The sequence below is a fragment of the Emydura macquarii genome, unplaced genomic scaffold, assembly GCF_026122565.2.
Source record: "Emydura macquarii macquarii isolate MOO-44397 ecotype Brisbane River unplaced genomic scaffold, CSIRO-AGI_Emac_v2 contig_3044, whole genome shotgun sequence".
Lineage (NCBI taxonomy): Eukaryota > Metazoa > Chordata > Testudines > Chelidae > Emydura > Emydura macquarii.
Genome location: NW_027133181.1, coordinates 734,463 through 759,508, shown reverse-complemented (window position 1 = coordinate 759,508; position 25,046 = coordinate 734,463). Strand labels below are relative to the sequence as shown.

Sequence of the window (25,046 nt, the reverse complement as noted above, 5' to 3'; positions counted from 1 at the left end):
AGTTGTGCCTGGAGATGATGAAGGGAATCTCTCTGGGTCTGCCAGTAACGTTAGAGTCAGGCTGATCCGTGCATCGTCTAACCCCATTTCTGAACACCTACCGGATGAAGGGTGGGGCGGTGAAAAACAAGGTTACTTACCAGTAACTGATGTTCTTCGAGATGTGTTGCTCATGTCCATTCCACTATAGGTGTGTGCACGCCTCCATGCACGGTTACCCGGAACTTTTTTCCCCTTAGCAGATCCCGTAGGGCTGGCTCTGGTGCCCCGCGCACATGTCGCGGTATATGAAGGGCTGCCGGCCCTGGGCCCACTCAGTTCCTTCTTTCCGCCATGACCGTTACTAGAACTAGCCTTGCTCTCAGCAAGTACTATTCCCCTTGTTTGATATTCTAAGTTAGTTTTAGTTAATTAAGTCAGGGGTGTCAAACATCTGGCCTGCGGGCCAGATACAGCCCACCAACCTTTTTGGTCCAGCCCCTGGCAGCAGCGCACGCTGCCACCAGAGAGTACAATGCCGTGCGCTGCTGCCAGAGAGTATGCTGCCACAAGATCTGTGTACTCTGGTGGCAGTGTGTGGAGCGCTGTATGCACGAGACACAGCGCTCCAAAAGGCGGAAGAAGGACAGTGTGGTCTTGGGGCATCAGGCAGAGTGCTGTCTGTGCAAGACTGCGCTCCAAAAGGTGGGAGAGGAGAGAGAGTGGTCTCAGGGCATCGCAGGGGGCAGAATTGCTTCTTCACAGCCCACTCACTTCAAAACACATGCTATTTTCAGCTGCAGAAAAACCTTCCTACTGCTGCTCACAGCTTACCATTTTCTCCCACTTCAGTTGCTATTGCCACCCATACATCTTTCCAGAAGAACTGCCCCAAAAATACATTGGCAAATATCTTAGGAAAGACAGAAGCCAATTGTTATATTAGGTTTGTTCAGACTGAAAGATATATGCTCCTTTTCCCTCTGGTGCCTAGTAAAGGCACATCTCTTCCACTGCATAATTTTGGGTTTACTCAATTCTCCTATAGAACATCAAGTCTTCAAAATATCACTGTAGGCCTGCAAAGTAAAATATCATCAAACTATGATAGTTCCACACACTGTAGGAGGGTTTTACAGCTAAGTAACTGAGACAAACAATAGCTCGTGGCATCGCAGAGCGCTGTATATGCCAGACTGTTATGGTGCTATCTTGCATACACAACCTTGTGTAAGCCGGGCCTTGTACATACATACACAGCCTTGTGTGGGGCCTTGTAATTATGTTTTCGAAGAAAAGCAAAATAGATAAAGAATGTCGTGTGGTTCAAGAGAAGTGGAGAAATTTGTATTTCTTTGCCGAACTGAATGGAAAGCCAACATGTTTGATTTGTACGCAACATGTAGCTGTTGCCAAAGAGTACAATGTTCAGAGGCACTATACCAAGCATGCTGAGAAGTATGATAAATATATTGGGAAGTTGCGTGAGGAAAAGGTTTCTGAATTGGAGAAGTTCTTGAAAAAGCAGCAATCGCTATTTACAAATGCCCATCAAGTAAGCAAAGCTGCAGTTAAGGCAAACTACATGATTGCGAATGAACTAGCATGGTCATCAAAACCTTTTTCAGACGGGGAAATTATAAAGAAATGTGTGTTAATGACTGCAGAATTAATATGTCTGGATAAATGGCAAGCCTTTGCAAATATAAGCCTCTCGAGATACACAGTTGCTGAGAAAATCAGTGATTTGTCAGAGAGCCTTAACAATCAACTAAAGGACAGAATCAAGTCCTTTGTTGCATTTTCGATTGCAGTTGATGACAGTATGAACGTTACTGATGTGGCACAGCTTGCAATTTTCATTTGTAGTGTTGATACAAATATGCGCATAACAGAAGAGTTTGTAGAATTGGTTCCGATGAAAGACACAACAGCAGGTGACTATATCTTCAATAATTTGTCCAATAACTTTGGACAAATTAGGTGTAGACTGGATGCAAGCTGTGAGTCTGGCTACAAACGGAACACCACAAATGGTGAATAGAAAAGCTGGAGTTGCTGCAAAGTTAAAGGATAAATTACTTGCTGTCAATCCGCAATATCAGTTTTGTAATTTACACCAAGAAGCACTGTGCAGTAAAACACTGAAACTGGATAATGTTTTGGATGTGATTATAAAAACGGTTAATTTTATACGAGCAAGAGGCCTTAACTACAGGCAGTTCAACTGCCTTCTGGAAGTAACTGAGAAACCCCATGTGTTACCATATCACACTGATGTTCGTTGGCTAAGTTGGGGGGCTGCACAAACACTTTTATGAATTGCGTGGTGAAATACAATTGTTTTTGAATCAGAAAGGAAAGGTTATGGCTGAACTGCAGGATAATGAATGGCTTCAAAATCTTGCTTTTATGGTGGACATCACGGAACACCTGAACTGTCTCAACAAACAGATGCACTGGCGCAACAAATTGGTGACAGATGTTTTTGACAGCATTAGTGCTTTCAAGATTAAGCTTCAGGAAAACAACTTTCAGATAATAATCCTGCACACTTTCCAACTTTAAAATCTCGACGCAACACAGCTGAGTTTCATTGTGATGCTCTTACAAAACAGTACAGCAGCAAAATTTCCAACTTAAGAAATTAATTCCAAGCAAGGTTTTCTGACTTCAAATACCTTGAGAAAGACTTTGCAATTTTCCGTAACCCATTTTCTGTCAATGTGCATGAGGTCTCAGAGGAGATTCAGATAGAAATAATCGAACTGCAGTATGATTCTGTTTTGAGGGATAAGTTTTCCAGTGTTGATGTTGGAACATTTTATCAGTATGTAGGACCAAATTATCCCAGTCTTTTGCTTCAAAAATTCTGTCCATGTTTGGGACAACGTATGTCTGTGAACAGCTGTTTTCTGTAATGAGCATCAACAAGTCAAGATTTCGTTCTCAACTTACTGATGCACACCTGAACGCATTACTGAAGCTTGCCACAGCCCAGTCCCTTGCTCCAGACTTTGATGCAGAGGTCCAAAGTAAGAGGTGTCAGGCATCAGGAAGCAGCAGTAGCAGTAAATAAAGTACTATAATTCTTAATCATTGATCAATTCTTTTAATTGTAAAATAGTATTAATTGTAGAAGTGAATTTACTGCAGTTTTTAAATCACTGATATCTAGCAAATAAAATATAATACTACATAAAAATGGTTGTGCCTAGTATTTCGATTTATGGTAGGTATAGCCCACTTGAAGCACATTTAATTCAAATCTGGCCCGCCATAGCAAATGAGTTTGACACCCCCGAGTTAAGTAGTTGTTAAGTGTTGTTAAGAGTAGTTAGAGATGAGGCAAGTCCCTGTGGGGACTCTGAGCGGCCAGGCTATGCCCCGGTCACTGGGGTTCAAGCCATGTGCCTCTTGCGGGAAGGCCTTCCCGCTCAGCGACCTTTACGACCACGGCCTTAAGTGCTTGGGGGAAGCCCACAGAAAAGACAAGTGTAAGATCTGCAAGGCTTTTAAACCGAAGACTCAAAAGGACTGAGAGATCCGGTTGAAAGCCCAGTTCATAGAATCATAGAATATTAGAGTTGGAAAGGACCTCAGGAGGTCATCTAGTCCAACCCCCTGCTCAAAACAGGACTAACCACAGCTATATCATCCCAACCAGGGCTTTGTCAAGCCTCAGCTTAAAAACCTCTAAGGATGGAAATTCCACCACCTCCCTAGGTAACCTATTCCAGTGCTTCACCACCCTCCTAGTAAAAAACTTTTTCCTAATGTCCAACCTAGACCTCCCGCCCTGCAACTTGAGACCGTTGCTCCTTGTTCTGTCATCTGCCACCACTGAGAACAGCCTAGCCCCATCCTCCCTGGAACCCACTTTCAGGTAGTTAAAGGCCGCTATCAAATCCCCCCTCATTCTTCTCTTTTGCAGACTAAACAAGCCCAGTTCCCTCAGCCTCTCCTCATAAGTCCTGTGCTCCAGCCCCTAATCATTTTTGCTGCCCTCTGCTGCACTCTCTCCAACTTGTCCACATCCTTTTTGTAGTGGGGGGCCCAAAACTGGACACAATATTCTAAATGCGGCCTCACCAATGCCCATTCCGAGCTGACCCATTCCACCTCAGGACCAAGCGTGACCTTGGTACAGAGCGCACCACCCTCGACTCAGCACCGCGCAACATCACCGGCACCGAACAGGAAGAAGCAGCGTGCCGACACTCCCCAGGGTTGAGTACGGAGATGCACATGACCCGGCCCGTCGAGTCTTCTCCGATGCCTGCATCTCCAGTCAAGGAGCCTCCCCCGACTCCTGGGAGTGGGAGAGTGCTCCTGCCGACGCCGTCGACACCAGAGGCTTTTCAGGCGGCAAGAGCCTTGTTGGCCTTGCCTACGCCACCTCCAACCCCCCTCTGCCAAGGGCGAAGGGGCCAGTATCATGGGGGAAACCCACGTTGGGTCCCCCCTGAATGGCGGAGGAGATCCCCGGTATGGGGAGGAAGATCTCCTGCTGGATGGTCTCCGAAGGTAGAGCAGAGCCGTTCCCTCAGTAGTCGTTCCAGGTCAGCGGCATTGAGCCAACCTGCTCCAGCACAGGATGTGCAGTCCCCCTCTCGGCGCCGACGTCAATCTCTGGCGCATTAGACTGATGATACATGTTCAGCTTTGGGGAAGGAAGGGAGTGTTGTGATAATTGGGCCTACAAATTTACCCTAACTGTCAGCTCATCTGTAAAAAGTGAGTGAAAGCTCATAAAATATCACAATAACCTATAATAATAAATGTTGATGGGAAAAACCGCAAAAGGGAGACAGAAAGAAAGAATTAATTCAAACAGAAAGGCTTATTGATATAACTCAAGGACTGAGGTAAGGTCATGCCTGGTAAACAAGAACATTGTGAAAATTAATCAACCAAAACTGGTGTGTCAGAAATTTGACCTAGATGGTGGACAAAATACTGAGGGAATAGGCTATTCTGCTCACCATTCCCTTTTGGGGTCCTTAATGAAAGAGAGTTTGGTGCAAAACACAGACCAACAAAGACTTCTGCTACACTGGCTGATAAAGAAGAGGAAAGAGCAAGCTTCACCATCATGGCTGCCATCTCCACTGTCCCCCTAAGACCCTGGACCGCCTTCATCCTAATCCTGAGAGATGTCCTAACAAGACTAGTCCAAAAAGAGGGAGCCAGATGACATCAATACCTTCTCCGGCTCTGGAGGAACTCTCAACACCACTTCGTAATGTGAGCCCTTACATCTCCCCACAAAGTCTCCTTTTCCCTCCCCATCTTATTTCTTCTCTTTCCTGTCCCTCTCCTTTTTCTTTCTGTTGAATAAAAGCCTGGCACAGACAGTTAAGCCAGTAATTTTGCAAGATGGCTGTAAACCTGTGACCAGAAAGAGGCAACTAAAAGCAATACCCTAAACAGCTGGTATAAGTTTGCCAGGTCTTGGAGTGGCTAATAAGACTGTGCTGTGCCTGTTTCTCTCCAGCAATGAGATTCCAAGTGAAAGTGAACACCAGAGACGGAAGCTGCATTTTCTATCTTTGCTTTTCTTTTCTCTTCCCTTTTGTATGCATTTGTCTTCTGTCTGCTAGGAAACAGCATCGGACTTTAATAACAGCAGCAACAACGACAGCGCCAGCCCATCTTAACTAACTTCTTCTCTTTCCCTAAAAAGGTCAATTATTACGATCTTTGATACCATCGAAGAGACAGTCAAACAAAGGGGATTTTCCCTTCTAAAAACTGTCTCCAGCTAAAGAGAAATGGAACACAGGTTGTTGTTAAAATGAAAGCCTTATTTAACACTTAACATTTCAAATGCTTTAACTTTTTCCTTCTTTTCTGTATCTTTAATAAAAGGTTATAACAGTTTTTAATGGCTGTGTTTGCCATGGCACTAGGCAGGTTGAGATCTCTGTATGAGAGACCCCAAATCTTGTTTAAAACTGTTCAATGCTGGAAAGTGATTGGGTTATGTCAACACCTTTGGCCCATATATTCCATCTAAATTAATACAACAGGAGGCATGTTTTACTTTTACTTCCGCTATTTCATTTTTACTTAAAGAGTAAACCATTTCCTCCATCTTTGAGTTCAAATGAGTTAATTAAATTGTTTCAAATTGCTACTACTTTGGAAAACCTTCTATAAAGATTAGATAATTTCAGACACAGGTTAGTTTCAATATTTTTTAATTAAGTAATGCAGTTTTGGGTATTTTCTTACTATTTTTAATGAATGAGTCTACCACATGGTTTTTCATAAGACCTTGATGCAGTTTTTTTTTTCTTTTAAATACCCTTTGCTCAGCTAGTCATGGCTGCTAAACTTCCTTATTTCACGCTTCTGTTCAGGAAGGCAACTAATGAAGGACCTGCTGAAAATCTCTGTCAGAAGGATAACCAATCTTCTTCCAGAAATTCAATGACAGTTCTTCATAAAGCAAAGCAGTCAGCCTTTCCAAACCTCATTAATCTGTTTTAACTGCTGCAGCCAAGAGCAAAGGAGAAAGGCAAGGGAAATTTCAGTTGGAAAATATTTTGACGTAACTGACCAGATGACAAACTAAACTTAAGCACATGTCAAGCACAGAGAGAGGCACAAAGGCATCTGCAGGGGATACAGGAAGTTAGCACAAGCCAAGATGAAGTCAGATCTCTGAGTGCAGTGTATATTTTTGTAACCACTGATAATTGGAAAAAGAAGAGCTAGAGCTTAAAGGATTTATTTATTTCTTTTAAATAAAGAAAAAAGGGTCAGGACCATTTTTTACCAGAATTATTTACCTTAGTTGGGCCAGTTAACTAAATACAAATAATATCTAAGATGAATATTCTGCACCATCTACATTGATAATTTGCTCACTGTCCTAATGCACATACACTTCTTGCAATCAATTTTTAAAATACTGCTGTTGTAACTAGTTATGTTCACAACGGTCTGTCCCCCTCACTTAAAAAGCTGGATTTTAACTTGTTTACTTTTTTTAATGACCCGAGTTTTCTGGAAGTTTAGGCACTATTTTGTCATTATTGACATTTTTTAAAAAAACAGATAAATAAGTTCTGAGCAGCAAGAAAAGGATGGGCACTTCTGCCTGCCTTTGTTACATACATTATGTATGTACTGTTCTGCTGTTAAAAACTGTGTCTGAATTAAAAATTCATGTAAACTGACAGGCCTGAAGATTGAAGGCCCCCAATCCAAAGCCCACCAAAATCAATGGAAAGACTACCACTGCCTTCAACGGGCTTTGGATCAGACTACTACCAAACAAGTACTGAAGAATACAAGCAACAATACATTTTCCCACCAACGTGCCTCATCTCTGACTTGATGAACCACCTCTCAGCACAAAAGGATAACTCAATTTCAGTTACCTGTGTGAGATAAGTCCAAATAAGTCCAAATAGGGCCAATTACACTTGTGGAGTTTGCTATGTCTGACGGTACTTATCCAGTAGAAAGCGATCTGTGACTACCAAGCTTACCACATGAACTACCAGGCACGCACCGTAGAAGAGCAATTTTCAATGTTAAGGTTGAAATGTAACGTCAAAAAAGCACTGTTTATCTAACTTGTGCATATGACACTTAGATACCAGAGTGACAGTGCATTAAAGATGCAACAGATGATAAATAAATCCAACAGATGATCTTTTTTAAAAAATCAGAAAGTTGCTTTGCACAGAGCCAATGGAAGCCCATAGAACAAATTTGATAGTCACTAAATCTTTGTGTGCAGGACTAGCCAGATTTTCCACAAAATAAAAATGGTTACTAAAAAGAGACAAAAGCACAAGTCAGAAAGCTACAGAAATCAAGATGCAACATCGGCCTAGGTGTAATAATTATCTTTACATTTTCAAGACAATACACAGTACTGTAGATCTCTTACAGACAGCTTCCTAGAGCAGCACTCTAAAGCTTTAACAAACTGATTAATGTGTGCCTCAAAAAAAACTAATTCAAAACTGACCCCAAGTTTAGAAGTTGTCAAAATGGGACGGATACATAGCCATTCAAAGAAAATATCAAGAGAGAAAATGGAAGCAAAGAACAGATGAGACCAAATTACTAAGGGTTTCATTTTCTCCATATTCAATTTGAGAAAACTAGGTGATCTCTGAAGCTAGGGGTCACAGAGACAGACGTGCACAACACAGAGCTGTCAACAGGCTGGCAGGAGATAAAAATATATCCCAGTGTCTGATGAATACATATGGCCTTATTTCCTTTAGGTAATTTATTTTGTTCCACTGGTAACAAAAATGCACAAAAGTCTCTGGTCTAGTCTATACTTCAGAGTTAGGTCAGCATAAGGCAGTTTACATCGACCTAACCATGGAAGTGTCTACACTTAAATTTCACTTCCGCCAATGTAACTACCCCACTGCACCAACTTAACTCCACCTCCATGAGTGGCGTAGAATTAAGGTCACTGTGGTTAGCTCAACGCAGTGTCAGTGTAGACAATTCTTGGCTTACATCAACAGTTATCAGCTTTCAGGAGCCATCCCACAATGCCCCACACTGACAGTAAAATCAATACAAGTGCTCCTGGTGAGGAAGTGCACAGCCAACACAAGGAGAAAAGGCGTAGACACGCATGAGCAATATAATTATTGTGGCGGCTATATGCTGATGCAAGTTAGGTCAACTTAATTCTGTAGTCTTGACATGGCTTCTGAAGGACACTGGTAGTTCTTTTGGGCTGCCATAGTGGACTATGAATAAGGAGTGGCAAACTGCATACAGAGTTGAGTGAAATAAGAATTAAACCAGTCCAAACAGTGAGTTGATAAGTCAAGACTGAAGTTCAAACACTGATGTAAATCTCTCTTGGGGAGGAAAAAAATGACCCTGCTGCCTTCAGTCTCAGCTTCTTATACAAGGTCACATCAGTGATTCCAGAATCACTGAAAAAACCTTCAAGGAAATTAGAACAGTTGGAAGCTTCTCCCTAGAAAAGGAGGAAAGTTACTGACACTGGTAATGACACAGCTATTAAAGGGCTCAAATAAACCTCAAGGAGCAAGTGCACAGAGGGTCAAACACAGTCTAAGAGGAACCCTTGAACTTCAAAATAGATCACAAAAGAGGAGAGAGTGCAAAGGAAAATTTGTTACCCCATTTACTTCCTTTAACTCTTACTCTCAGAAAATATCTTTGAACTGTGTATCTCCTCTCAAATGTAACAGTGGTAGCTCAGACTTGTCCTTGTAGCTGCACGATCTGGCCATGCCTCTTCCATCCGCATGCCACACAACCACTTCCAAACATGTACGGAAACACATTATTTTTAGTTGATGAAATATAACCCAACAATAACACACTGTAGAAGGTGCACAACCACTGACAACACTGCCCTAGTAGTCAGGCAGGTCCTCTCCATAGGCAGGTCATCTCCTATTGAAGCATAGTCCTGTCCTACAGTGCCTCCACCCCAACGATTTCCAGTCCTCCCTTTTAGTAGAGGAGTTTTAGAGACTTCGCCTTTGAACAGTCAGTCTTTTCTAGCCGGTCCCTCATCCTGGGTGAAGGGTCTTGCTGTTGTATTGTTCTCTCAGAGCCAGCAGGGAACCCCAGGGTTGCCCTCTACACAGGGCTCCTGTCCAGTGCTCAATAATTGGCAGCTACCCCCAACATCTTGGGGTTCTAAGCCACCCCGCCCCACACTGGACCACTTCCTACCCCAGTCTCATTCAGCTTCCCAGAGTAGATTACTCCCAACAAATCTCTGACCTGCACACTCAGTCTCCTACCTCTCCTTTGGGTGTTCTCACAGGTCTGTGCTGTCAGGTCCCAGGCAATGAGCTCCTGGGAAGTACTTCCTGCTCAGAACAGCCATCTGCTGCCTTTCACTACCTGCCTCTGAACTGCTCTGCTCCCTTTTTCAAAGCCCTGTCTCCACCTTGTGCAGGCATCTGGGCGGGGCTATCGGGCCCAAAGCTGCTCCTTAACCTTTGCTCTCCAGTGTGAGATCTGTATACCCAATCACACACACTTATTTAATGATGTTAGCTATGTACACTGAAGAAGCCCTTGCATAGATACCTAGAGTACTTATGTCTGATAGGTGAAGCGGTCAGTCTCAAAAAGGAAGTGATCGGATAACACATTTTTTGTTCTAGGCTTAGACATCTCTCCCTGGGTGGGACATTTGGAACACAGTTTGTGTACAATATGTTAAACATTCTCCTTTTCCTAAAATAAGTCATAGTAATCTATTTGAGGATCACTGGTTGGGCACTTTCCTGACAAAAGGTGCTTCTGCACAGAAAGGCAAGTCAAACCTTTGGTGCTTTAAAAAGTGTTGATGGAGGACCAGGAAGTGGTTTACCATATCTCCTCTGGGGTGGCTGGTGCCATTTTTGCCCCCAAGTGAATGTGGCACCATCTGAATGGGCTCTGATCCCTTTTGGGGTCAGCTTTTTCTGTGGCTGAATAAACTTCAGAGATACAGCACCTGATCAGTCTTGATATGAAGGATTATTATGGTTTCAAGCTGATGAATTCAGAGTGAAGGGAAACAAAAGATGTTTTCCAAAGCTGACCACTTCTGCTTAGGGCTTGTCTACACCAGGGATTTTTGCATCAGTTAAAATCTGTAGACATGCTGTATTATGTTAAAAAAAGGGGGGGAGAGAGAGGGGCTTACACTGGTGCATCTTATGCATATTTGAAATGGAGCAAGCCATACCACTTCAAGCCACTTTCACACTGGGGCAGAATATCTACACTAGCTCCAGTGTAGGCAAGTGCTAAAGGAATATTTTAATTGCTCTTTTCACATCTAGCACACCCCATGTTTTTTTCTTTTGGGCATTTATGCTTTACACAAAATGAAGAAAATGTTTTTCGAGAGGTATGACGTTAACCTTATCTATGAATGAGCGTGAACTACAAAGAGCTCCCTTGTCTTTCTGGAAGAGACAGTAAGGCCCATGTCTTCTCAGAGCAGAGGTTTCCAAGACTCTCCTTGTTAATGTGATTGTAACAGGAACATGTTTCTATTGAAAAGGAAATACAGAGGACTAGCTGCCATCAAACTGAATGGATGGGTACTCACAGGAAGAGGTGCAGCACAAAGGCCTCAACTTTGGGGAGAAGAGGCCGCAGAATTTCATTTACAATTACATGACCAAAAGGATGGGTAGAGACGGAAGCTATGTAGGAGTTGAGAGTACAAAAGGCTGAAACTGCAAGGCAATGAGATGGTGGTCATCCGTACACAACTGTCCACATGGGCTGCTTTAAACATCTATTTTTTTTAAATGTGTTTTTAAAAATTAGATTCTCTCTTCTTGCATTTCATCAGGCTTCATCAACATTTCTGTTACGGCCGTAAACTTTGCCAGTATTGGAATCACACTAGTACTTCTTTATGTTAAAATGCTTCAGTGTTCAGTAAAGTTAACAAAGATTTCCTTTCATGCATTTTCCATATTTCTCACATAATACATAACCCTGAGAATTAGACTGTGAAGCCCATCTAAAATATCACTTTATTATAGAGGTTCCTAATGCTGTGAAAACTCCCCATTTGTGCAAGAACACTGTAGGTACAATTTATTTTGCAAACCTTCTAAATATAATGAAGTAAGGACAGCAGTAAGACTTAAATAAAGATGTGGTAATGGAGGCAAAGTGTCCTGTAATCAAACATCCTCAATAAATTTGTGTGACACATGCCATTCAAGTACTTTTGTGAGAGATGGGAAGAGATAGTAAGAGATAAGGTAGCAATATGCCCATTTAAATAGGGTACTGTTACTGTAAAAATAGGTACACTTTATCCAATAAGCATAGCATTTCACTTGCACTGTTCTGAGAAGAGACTTCAACTATGTGTGAATTTTAAAACTTTAAAAAATAGTTTAGCATTCCACTAAATAAGAGATGGCAACTGGTCTCTAACTGTCAATTAAACATTTCACTTTTCTGCTTTGATATATTTTTTTCCACCTGATTAAAAATTCATTCTTTTTAAAAAGTGTGGCATTGTGGACTACTGAGGCTCAGACAAAACAAAACTGACTCTTCAAACAAGAAAAAGAAAAAAAGCTCACTTCAAGTTTATACATAGGTCTTTGATATAACACAAAAGATGATCAGGAACAATGAGGGACAGCAGACTGTAATAAAGGAATGAGAAATTTCTTACCTGGTTTTTTTTTCCTTTCTGTTAGCAGCTTCTCTCTGAATTCATTACTCCTGCGCTAATGCACCCCGCCCCCCCCCGCCTTGTGGAATTCAGAGATGGTTCAACATTGTTGCTGGAGGCCCTAGGACTAGGTTCTACCCTTCAGCTCAGACCACCAGAAGAGCGCTTCCACAGCTGTGGAACTTTATTATTAGCATTAAGACAACTTGATATAATTTATTAAATTAACCTTGAGACGATATATGTCTAAGTCTCCCTTTAGAGAAAATTTTCAATGTATGTTCTGGTCTCTCACCAGACTGCCATGGGGGGGGGGGGGGCGGGGGCAGAATTCAGAGAGAAGCTGCTAACAGAAAGAAAACAAAATCAGGTAAGAGATGTCTCATTCAGTTGCACAGCTTCTCTCATCGTTCGTTACTCACAGGAAGTAGCGAGCAGTGAATTCCAGAAGTAAGGAGGGAAAGGATTAGCAGAACTTAATTATTATAGTAAAACAACAGGCAGGAATGGAAGCTCTCCCCATTTAAATCAAGCATTTTATAAACTAAGGAGTAATGTGGGAACCAGCCCAGGAGCACCTTCCTACCAAAGGATGCCTTTGCAGAGTAATGGAAACTAACGTAGCAAATTTTCATCAGTTGAGGCTCAGACACTTTCCTCCCAGTGCCTCTAGGGACTCATGTGAATGGCTTCCCAGAAGCCTACCATGCCAACTTGGTGCAGGATTTTTACATCTTGCCTGCAGCAAGCTTGAGGCGTAAAGCCTTGGCATTTTGGATAAAATGAAATGAACAGAAGAGAGCTGACATATATAGCCCATATGCTTAGATAGAGCTTTAAAGTGCTAGGAATGCCGAATCATGCCACAATCTTCCACGGGTTAGAACAAAATGATGAGAGAACTATTTTCCAGGAATTGTGGAAAGAGAAACTTACCTTGAACAGAAAGGTGCCTGGAGCGATAAGAATAACCTTTTCTTCATGACAAAGGCAGTGTGATTTTTGTATGGATATGGGAACTAATTACCAAACTTGATTTTCAAAGTAACTACCACAAGGCTGTCTAATCTGTCACTGTAATTAAATGTGGCACATGACACTCAAAATGGAGCATCCAACCTGACCGTCTACAAAATGCTGGTATGGCTGGTACCCACATTTCTAAGGCGCTTGGTTGTAAGGCTCCATCTAAATCACCTGTAGAAACTCTAGTGTAACTGAAATCTCCAGACCTTTGATATTATTATAATATTTGTATCACAATAGCACAGATCAGTGTCCCATTGTGCTAGGCATTACACAAAGAGGCAGTCTCTGTCCCAAAGAACTTTCTGATTCCCTTCGTACCAGAAACATAAAATTGATCAGATCAATGAATGAAATATCCTGATTGGTTTCTGGATAACAAATTGTATCAGAGGTTATTGGAGAATCCATGCTGAACTACACTTCTCTTCTGATGGACAGGCTGCTATTGTTGATGTTTCCAGTCTGAATAAAGGAGTCTCTGATTTAAGAGATCTGGTGTTTTCTGCAGGCACAATGTGGGGTTCTTGGCTATCTAGCGTGTCCAAAATGCCATCTTCTGGGTTAGTGGACTAGGTTAGAGGACTATGTGGAGAACCACAACTCTCCTTCTTCCTCTTTCCTGTATCCTTTATGTGAACTGTCTTGAAAGGTAGCAGATTCTTCTCTACCCAGAACATTATTTCCATTGCTAAGGAGAAGCTTTGACCTTTGGTACTCCCTAGTTTTGGAACTGATAGAAGACACTTATGCCTCAATCATAAGCCTGTGTTAGGAGGAGACTTCCTCTGCAAGTATAATACTCTACCCACTGCCATGGTTTCTTGTATTTCTACTGGTCCTGCTGGTACTGGTCACTGTCAAAGACAAGATACTGGGCTAGATGGACAACTGGTGCGATCCCCTATGTCCATGTCTGCACGTTTTTTTTTTTTTTTGTTGTTTTGTTTTTAAAAGTAGACACCCTGATAGAGAAGTTGAAATGAACTAAAAGGATGTGTACGATGAGATTTTGGAAATTTGTCCCCCAAGCATGCTTGCTTCTATAGTGAGTACACAAGGATCTAGAGTGCAAGTTAGGCTGGCATTCAGCATGTTGTTTGAACTTACCTGCTCACAAAGGGACACTGGATGTTATCTGAAAATGACACCTAATTTAGCATCACATCAAATATATGATTCTATGTCTTCACAAGAAACTTCAGCAGGTACATTTTGAGAAACTCAGGGGATGAAGCCAATGCACAGCACTAGCAATCCTAGCCACTGGAAATAATTGGCTACCAATAAGCCATCAGGAAATGAATGACCTTGGACCTTTGAAATGTTTTACCATTTTGGTACAATGACAGTCAGATACACATCTGTTTTGACCTTTAGATGAGCGATTCTCTACACTGGGACCAAAGGCTCCTCTTGATTTCCAAGAACTGGTGGCTATGAATCCTTTCCAGCAACTGTTTATTTATGAATGGGTCTGTTTCTCTGGACAGGGTACTGATTGGCATGCTGTCTATGCATGGGTCTAGGTGTGTAACGTGCAACCTGTGACTACCAACTTAAGAGGGTGCACAGGGCAGATCAGAATGAAGAGTTGTGTATAGGAATTGTGAGTTCTTGTATGGAAAACGCTCCTTGTCTTTGTCACACTGAGGATTTTGTTGGTCTGGAAGAAAATGTATCTAGATTTCCTTGGAAGTTTCTGCTCTAGATTTTTCCCTGTGCCACCTGCTTGGATATCCTTGGTGTGAGCAGTAGCTAACGATTGCTATGCCAGTTCTGACAGTGAGGGCTGACGCCTCTGTGCAATCTCAGCAGCTAATTTCTCTAATGCTTCCCCCAATATCTCCTCACCTGAAAGTTTTTCTTTACAAGAATGTTTAGGATCAGCAATGCTATTCTTGTAGCTACCAAGTCAGAATCTATTGCTTGTCATAAATCACATCCAAGGATTAACCAAGACAGAACCCGAGATGTCTCACTCCAAGCAAGGATCATACCTATTGACAATGAGCCACTTTTCCCCATAACACAGGCAAACTTATGAAAAACCTTTGGTCTGAAAGGTTAGAGCAGAGGCTTTGGTCTATGGTGTCTTTTGGAAGAAAGTCCCCTTCTGAAGGTGTGACTATGTATTTAACTGGTGGAGCTACTGCTGTACGAACTTTAGGCTCCCAAAATTTTATGAAATTTCTTTGGTTGTATATAAACATTTGGTTTAATCGGATGTCCTCATCTGGAGCTTATGATACCCTCTAGGGAGTCATTAATGGGAAATCACATATCTAATAATGCTTGAAAGGGGAGATATTTGGGTTCCTTGGTAGGCTGTAAGGGTGTGTGGGCTTTTGGGGACAAGATTTAATTTGCATGCATAGTACTTATTTCCCTGGCTGTTTATGGGGTGAGGTAATACATTGTGCACAGGGACCAGGTAATAGTACATATATCTCAACTGTGGAAGTAGCTTGCTAGATGTTCCCAGAACTCTGGAAAGGCTGCCTGCCCGTTCCCCAGGATGGCTTGCACCCAACTTGGCACAACTTGGCACCACTCAGGGCTTGTAAATCAGGATCATTTTGAACATGAGCAGGGATTTCTCACTGTCATCTCACAAAGGTGCAGCTCTGTGGGGAGTGGAAACCTCAGGGTCATAGGCTGCCTGAAGAGCCCAGGGCTTTAAGCCTTGTGAAGCCAGCCTGTGGTGCAGTGGAAAGAAAGATCCTTACGTTCAGAATGTGAAAGCAGAGCAGGGCTTATGGCTGATGATCAGAAGGCACACTTCCCTTTCTGTTGCTGCCTCAAATCTGAGCCCCTTTCCCTGGCAGAGCGAGGGTCCTTGGGCTGAAAGCCAGACAAGCACAATTCCCATTAGGCTGCAACCTGAGGCAAGGCTGTATAGGCATCTCTGCATGCCCACACATGCTACAAGGCGCAGGAGGCACGGTGAGCTTGGTCCAGAGCACTGAGCAAGACAATCTGTAGGAGAAAGCCCCAGCAAACTCTCCCTCAGGGGAGAGGCCAAAAGAGAAGAGGTTTAACCTCTGATTTTCACCTCACTTGTTCATTAACAATATTAAATTACTGCCTTGCGAAGGCAACACTTGCTTTTGCCTTTTGGGGAATATCTGGGTTTTGCAGGACTTATCCCTGAGTATAATGAGAATCCCCCCAATTCATAATCAGGGATTCCCAGCTGTGCAGGAGCCCTGTTTCTTCTCCGGGGAAGTAGAGTATCTTGGAGGGACAGAACTCTGGTTCCTTTCAGATTTCTCCCCCCCACCTGCCCAGATCTGTTGTGAGACTTAGCCCCTGTGCCAGCCAGATAGCTTCCTCCTCATCCTTAGACCCTCTCCCCAAATGCTTAGAAATCCTTGACTGGGCTATTCTGCACTAGAGTCGCAGCTCCTCAGGGCAGGGTGGGTCTGCCTCTGAACTGCGTGCCCTGGCTGGCAGTGCAAAGTTAGCTTTGCATTATTCACCCTCTGTAGAACCTGTAAAGTGCTGTCTGATGTAGGGAACACTGCTTAGAGTTAGCCAGGTGTTTGCAGGACAATTCTGCCATGCCTGAGTGGGAGCAGAAGGGTCTGGCAGAGAGGCACTGCAGCAGCAAATCCAGGCAGTTGAAACTACCATGCTGCTATTTACCCAGTTTCAGGAAGATCATAAGTCACAACTGCACAGAAATGAATAAAAAAAATAAACTAAAACTAAATGGCTGGGAGAAAGCAAACTGCCAACTTGTTCCACTGCTGGGCTTAGAAAATCTGGTGGCCGACTGAGCTGATGCCAAGGGTGGAGCCTACAGCAACAACATTGGACTAATTCTGAATTCCACATGGGGGCACTAGCACAGGAGTAATGAATGAGAAGAGAAGCTGTGCAACAGAAAGGTGGTCTGCAACACCAAACGTCTGTATTGTCTGCAGCCATTTGCTATTCTGAGATTAAGAAAAAATAAAAATAAATGGCCTACCTTCACCGCCAAGAAGTTGAGACCACTTTCGCTGGCCAAAGCTTTTGCTATCATTGTTTTTGAGCATCCAGGAGGCCCATAAAGTAGTACTCCTTTTGGTGGCTGAATCCCCATACGGATGAAGGATTCGGGATGCTTGAGGGGCCATTCCACCGCCTGCTTCAATTTCAATTTGACGTTTTCCAGTCCTCCTATGTCTGTCCAGGATACCTACAAAGCAGACCATTTTGCTGAATCCACACATTAGCACAGAATGAATGTTTGTATAGAACTATGGCATGCACTTCCTTTTCAACAGGTTTATTTTTTGAAGCTTATAAAAAGTACATTTATTTTTAAAGCCTTTTAAATTAAACAAAAGGCACCTGATAAATCATCGGTATAGAAAAACGGGGAAATGTTGAATTTATATTACAGATTTTCATAACAAAGAGGGGGGGGGAATAAAATTTCATATATTGAGCATCTATTTCAAAGATCAGTAACTGTTGTTATCCAAAAATACAATACACTATCAATACTGCCACCCACATAGTCTGTAAACTCTGCAGGAGCATTAGATAATTCCCATCATTTCAATTCCTGTGTATGTGGCATCTATATGTCATTTGTAAAGTACTTTGGTATCCTTCTAGGGGAAAATTCTATGTGAATTTAAGAGATGATTATTTCCATCTAGCACACTAAATGACCTTATCCTATATGCAAGTAGTACCTTTGATTTAAATGGGACTACAAACACACAAGTGTTCAAAGGATTGAGATGGTTTAGATCACTTTGCAACAATATTTATTCCACCCTGGAGATTTAACTAGTACATTAAAAATATTGGATGAGTATTTACAAATTAAAGCTTAAAATGTAAGGAGTAACTGCAGTTAAAGTTGCTCTGCTAAAGAAGTGAGTCATCACGAGTAAAAGCACAGACATCAACAGATGAATCCCACTAAATATAATGTAGCCTATTCAAAATGGTGGGTAGATCTAAAATGAGCCCTACCTTCTCTTACGTAGTTGTGAAGAAGACAGTGATAATTTTCCCCACCCCAGAAAATTCCCTGTATTTTCTATGTTCGCAACAAGTGGTCTGCTATTATGCTCCTTGTTGTGTTAGCATCCATTCTACTCTGCTTTAGATATTAAAAACAATAAATCTTCACAATAAGAGGCAGTTGAATCAGCTGACCTTATGTTTTGAAATGATGATCTCCTAAATTAGGTAATCTTCAAAGATAGGCAATCAGATTTACTGGCTTAAGAAGGACTACCTTCTTAAAATTCATCTGTACTTTGATGGTGGTAGACACAAAGATGGGAAAGGGAGAAGAACAAGGATTGGGGAGAAAGAGGCACCTGTGATGATGCAGGGAGGAGATTAATTCATGGAGAGTGGGGGGAATCAAAAACCTAGCATATATCACCCTTATTCCTGACCTACAACACTGTCCCCCTCCCAAGCTACTGTGATCAGGTTCTCAATTACATGGCCTTCTGGTGTTATTTGTCTGATTTCTGAACACTGAAAACTCAAAACGTGATATTACTTCTGGGTAAAGCAATGTAGACTGAGAACAAGCATCAGCAGGGTACTTAAGAGGAAAAGCAAACCTAGAAGAAATGAGCAAATTCCAGACCAAATAAAAATCTCTTTTTGGCTGTCTTATTTTAATGTATGATAAAATAATACATATCTGAAAAAACACAGGACATCCATACATATGGGGCATTCACTAAAAAGTGAGCTGATCTGAAAATGCTAATTGGAAAGTAAGAAGATCTGATCATCTGCAGCCACCAGAACATGTAGACCCACCTCCTAGGAACATCCAAGGGAAAATGTTACAGGATCCCTGAAAAAAAGTTCAATTTTAAAATTTTTATTTTTAATAATCAATGGCTTTTTCTTTTTGAATCAGTAACTACTGCAGTTGCGTAAGGAAGCATAACAATACACACAACTGACAGCAACTGCCTACTCAGAAGAGTAGAGATGACCTAGCTAAAGGCAGAATTTTGCTGTGGAAAAAAAATAAAGAGAAATATCAATTCAGAGAAAAGGGAGGATTGCAGTTTCTGACTCTAAGGAATCCAGTAGTTGAGGAATGAGTGATTAGGGCTTATGAACTGCCAGAGCAGCCTGCCAATTTTGCTAACTTGCCATACACCAAATTTTGCTACCTGCCAGGGCTAATATTTATTTCTAATGTGGTATTTCAGAGAAGTACTGTGAAAAAGCTTTTTTTTTTTTAAATTTTGTTCCACCATACAAACAAGCCTGATTGAACAAACACTAGCTAAACAGTAGTAAATGGACTTGCACAACTACACATAATTGTGCGTATTGTTGCTTCTTATTCTGGAGGGGGATCTTAATTTTCAAAATCTTATATTAATTCACCTATGTAAAAGATTCCTGCAATAATGCTCAAGCTTTCTAGTGGAGGGAACTGGACACAAGTGATTGTAACAGAAACCACAAGTGTCACACAGAGGGGAAAAAACTTCTACAGTGGAATATGTTATCAGCAATTTACTAGAATTTTCAGAAGCAGTAAGCAAAATGGGTTTTGTGGTACATTGTACAGCTACAAAAATTCAGAGAAAGGACACTTGAAAATGTTATTATCTTTAAGCATCTTAAAACATTTAAGCTATGACACAAGTACCTGAAGCACTTTTCAAATAACGCTGCAAACAGTGTCTATTCCACGGCCATATACCATTTACTATCAAGACAAGGTGCACACGAACCAGAAGAAAGTAGAGTGGTAAAGGGTAGCCTTCAAGAAAAGCATGTGTGGGAAAACCTGAAGACTCACTCTGGATAAATTTCCATTTGGAATCTGGTGCTAGGGGGGGGAAAAGCCACTGTTAAATTCCTACAAACTGCACTGTAGGGTAGGTAGATGGATTGAAAGAGGAGTACCATGAGTTTTCACACAAACATGGCATGCAGGGTTAAATGTTTAGCTAACTGTTTATCTAGGATTTCTATAATGCAGGCTGTGATCTCTAAGAGTCCATAACATAAAAGGGGGAAATGAAGTCGAGACAAAATAATTTAGATTATAATATTCTAAATATACTGACTGTTTCATTTATTATTTTTTACTACCAGGGACTTTTCATACTCTGAACTATTCTCAGCCTAATTAATTTTTTTTCCTTTTAAAAGAAGTCAAACTGAGGGGAAATGAAGTCTGGTCCAATGATAAAACAGGTGTCAGACAAAATAATTTAGATTATAATATTCTAAATATACTGAGGAAGGATGAAGCTGACTGTTTGGGTATACCATTCTGAATAACTTCAGTATTGGTGATAAATTCAAAACATGTTCAATACATTAGAGCAATGAATTGACAAATCACTAGCATATACTCTGTCTGGAAATTTTCATTGGTATGTGGATAGAAAATAGGGGTCTAACATCATATGCCATGAACTACAATATCCTGTCATTATAGGAAATAGCCTTTTTAACAACCTTAGGGCTGAGCTTGGAGGAATAGTGTTAATACTCTGTTTTGCTATGTAGGACACCTAGGTTTCATTCCTGGCCTTAAATATTTAACTCTCCAAGTCAGCAGGGCTGAGAAAGGGATGCAGCACAGTAACTCCCTAGAGAGTTATGAAGCAGTAAGTAATAAAGAAACAAAGCAGACATGCATCAAAGGATGTCTCATCCAGAACTTTTGGGCTAGAAAGGTGTAAGTCTCAGTGTGCTGAATTACAACAGGATAAACAGGCAGGGAAAACCCTTCAGGGCTTCATAGAGAATTCTGAGAAACCCATAGAAGAGGGAGGAACAGCTACCACAGCACAACTCCTCAAACCACTGAAGCACTGAACTAACTTTCTGATGTATAACATTCACCCCCTTTCTCCAAAGTCCCTGACACACAAGAGCAGCTTTCCAAAGAAGTTACATGTAATGAAGCTCAAGAGAAGTTCTATTAAAATGAAGGAGTACAGGACATTGAACACATTCTTGCAGCCATCATGCAAACATTTTGCATTCTTCCATCTTGCACTCACAAATACTGTACACAGCACTCACTGTGTACTCACAGTACACTAGAAAGTGGACTGTAATGTGCCACCCCTACACCTGACAAGCCTTTCCTCTTCTGTCCTCCAAACAAACTCACTATCCATTAAATCCCTCTCCATACTCACTTATTCTTGGCTGCTTTCCCCATCAATAAATGGGTTATATTTTGAATAGGAGAACTGTGAAATATTGCATCAGATAGTCTTCATTATTCAAATATTGCAGATGATTGATACCGCTCTTACAAGTTAAGGTAAATATGTTGTATATTGTGCAACAGGTAAAACGGTGCGGGCACAGAAGGGTAGCTTTTGTTGATATGCTATTAAAAATTAGTACAAATTAGAGCAACATAGTTTAATAAAATACTAAACATAATTAAATGATCCTCCTACATTTCTCTCTGAAATTTAAGATATACAAAAATTAGAGCTAATTAGGACAATAAAAACCTCCCACTCACCATCCTGCTCAAAATGGTGCAGATTTCAGAGAAAAATCTTGCATATTTTGACTAACTTCTCGGCAGACTTCATGATACAACAGAGCACTATTTATTTTCACTGATGGAAAGAGATAACGTTATACTTTCAGTAAAATAAAAGGGTAACAAAGACAGAATGGTATTGGCACAAAACCAAAGGAGGAATGGGCCTTTTATCAAACCGCCTTCATTCATGGTTTAAAATATAGTATGTTACCCCATCTTCACTATGTCTTTTCTCATTTGCTTTATTTAGGGCTACTTTAAACATCTCTACCATGAAAAACAGCCAATTTTAAACTGAAAAATATTGACCTAAAATAACGGAGGCCTCACTCAGTGTACTTAAGGTTGTATGTATGTGTTTGATTTTACTGCTAACTTACTGTATAGCCCAAAAGTTGCATCTAAACAAGTATCTGACTATTGTAATAATGTATCATCAAAATAAAATGAACAGTTAATACAGTAATACAGTTCATACCCAACCTATTGTATCCTATTGGCAAATTTCCTATGGCCGGCCATTTATTTTGTGCTTTAATGTATTTTTAGCAAGGGTTTTTTAGATGACAAACAGAATTAATGTCAAACTTTGAAACACTTTCAGCAAAGGAATTTAATCCCTCATTTACCAAAACAGTAACACACATGATTACCTGTCTACTTTGATAGTTTTTTCTCTTTTTTTCTGGTGGGAGGAGGGGGTAGAGGAGGGGGAAATGTAGAAGAAGCCTATCCCCATAGAAATAAGCAGGTGAAAGCATCTGAAGATGAATCATTCCAAGATAACCCAACACGCTGCATCATTAGCAGATGCACTAGTCAGAAAACAGAAAATTGAAGTTTTAGGACTCCAACTGCAGGAATGAACTATTTTTCATTAAGCCAATTTGGTTTTTGTTGGTTTTTTTTTTTAATTTTGTTTATTGCTTAAATCATAATTTTTATAATTTGATATGAACATAATAAGCTTAGTGCAAGAAAGCACTTTCCACTGGTGTAAATTACTGCAGAGCACAGAAGTAACATATCACAGTGCACCATGGCTCTGAGCCAGCTAATAAAGTGCTGGATGGAAAAATGGACCAAGTCCAGGAACTCTAAATATTGTATTGAAAGGAAGTGAAAGGGGGGAGAAAAGAACTTATTATAGTAATTATAACTAATGTTGGTTCCAGTTCTTGTACAGAAAATAATTCCAGAGGTTTCCCAACAGATGTTCCAAGACTGGACAATCACACATTATGACTCCAAACAGTGAAGTATGCTAGGGCATAAATGGTCTCTAATATTGCTGGCACAAGATCATGGGCCCCAACTGTTTCTGCAGTTGCACCCATTTAGCTGCCAAGTTACCTGGTTTGCACTCACAATCAAGTACTTAAGCATCCAAACAGGTGCAAATGTAAGTGCAATTAATTGGACATGCAATTTTTCATCCCTTTTAATTGCATCAGCAAGACTGTGCTCGCATATTAGGCTGAGATCTGGCTAAAAATCAAAACTAAAATTCAAAAGTGTTTAAAAGGGCATTCAATATTTTATAAAAGACACATTTCCAAAGAATTAGAGACTGTATTAACTTTGCTGTTTTGGAAGATAAAGTATGTTCCGGACTAGACACTGTACTTTATTATACAAATCTGTACACTATTTACAACATGTAATGCATGGCCTCCGCCGAGGCACTCCCTCATGACCTCACGACAACCCTGCAAGTTTTGGCCTCTTGTCGCAGTTTCCCTCTTAATTCCTAAAATAAAGTCAATACAACAATCAGAGTATATAAAGAGGCCTTTCTGTGGGATTAATTCACTACCAAAAGTCCTACTGCCATAAACCAGAATCCCCCCAGCACAATCCAAACAGTACAATCAACCCAACAGTCCCAAGAACAAATATGGGTTGGATGTCTCTCATCAGACCCCAGCTCCCAGATACAGCTCCAGCTTCTCTCGCCATGCCTCACCCCAGCTTCCCAGGTACAACTCCAGCATCTCTCACTATGCCTTAACCCAGCCACTCTAGCTGAGGTGTTTCTCCATTCTGTTTCCATCCCAAGTAAGGTTCCAGCTCTTCCCTTGAGACATCAGCAGACTCACCCCTTCATTGTTACCCATTCTTCAGCCTTCTCTGGTCCACGCCTCAGCTTCAGCTCTACAGCTCAGACAGGCAGAAGGCATCTATCTCCCTGTGCTGCTCTCAGCCTTCAGCCCTATCTGGCTTAGGGAAGTTTGTAGGTGACCCCCTGACTGCCTAACCTGTTACATAATAATACATTAAATGACCAGTGACTTATCTATCATTGTTTCACACTTATACCCTCACACTAATAAAAATCTGACCATGAAAAGAACAGTTACTTATCTCGTAACTGGTGTTTTTCGAGATGTGTTGCTCATGTCCATTCCCAATGTAGGTGTTTGTGCGTGCCATATGCACTGGTGCTGAAAACTTTTTTCCCTCAGTGGTGCACGTAGCAGCTGGCTCTAGCACCCCCTGCAGCAGCGCGCCTATGCGCTTGCATATAGGCATTGCCAGTGCCCCCGCCTCCAGTTCCTTCTTACTGGAACTCCAGCTGAGGGGAAGAAGGAGGGGCACAGAATGGACATGAGCAACACATCTCAAAGAAAAACAGTTGCAAGGTAAGTAACCGTTCTTTCTTCTTCAAGTGCTTGCTCATGTCCATTCCCAATGTAGGTGACTCACCAGCAGAGTCCTTGGTGGTGGGTAGAAGTTCATGGACATGCTACTTGCAGTACCGCCCTGACAAAGCCCGCATCTTCTCAAGCCTGCTGTGTTATGGCATAGTGAGAAGCAAAGGTATGCACCAATGACCATGTAGCTGCTCTGCATATGTCCTGTATTGGGACATACACTAGAAAGGCTGCCGATGATGCTTGCGCCTCGTCCAGGGGTGCGGTTCCAGCCTGCTCATAGCCAACCCAGATACAGGCTATAATCCACTTGGAGATCCGCTGTGAGGATACCGGCAGTCCTCTCATTCTATCCGCAACCGTGATGAAGAGTTGTGTAGAGCGACGAAAGGGCTTGTTTCTGTCAATGTAAAAGGCCAGGGCCCTCCTCACGTGGAGGGTATGCAGGTGCCTCTCCTCACTGGAGTTATGTGGCGTGGGACAGAATACCGGCAGGAATATATCCTGATTAAGGTGGAAATGAGAGACCACCTTCGGTAAAAAGGTAATCGGTGGCATAATCGAGAAGCCTGGTGGCGGGCTGGGGATTGTCTTGTTTGGACCACTTCACCGCTCTCTAGGGAAGAGGAGCCGCTATCTGACAACCAAGGCAGTGCCAACTCTGAATATCTCACGGCACCGCATGAGG

At 41.6% G+C, this 25,046-nt stretch overlaps 1 protein-coding gene across 5 annotated transcripts in view; it reads right to left on the bottom strand.

Annotated features, from left to right (window-relative positions):
* Positions 1 to 25,046, bottom strand: part of AFG2A (AFG2 AAA ATPase homolog A) — a 285,684-nt gene that overhangs the window by 215,407 nt on the left and 45,231 nt on the right. For all 5 annotated transcript variants that reach the window (XM_067530207.1, XM_067530210.1, XM_067530211.1 and 2 more), the window contains exon 11: positions 17,160 to 17,369. In XM_067530207.1, the coding sequence (XP_067386308.1) occupies positions 17,160 to 17,369 (210 nt within the window). The remainder of the gene's footprint in view (positions 1 to 17,159; positions 17,370 to 25,046) is intronic.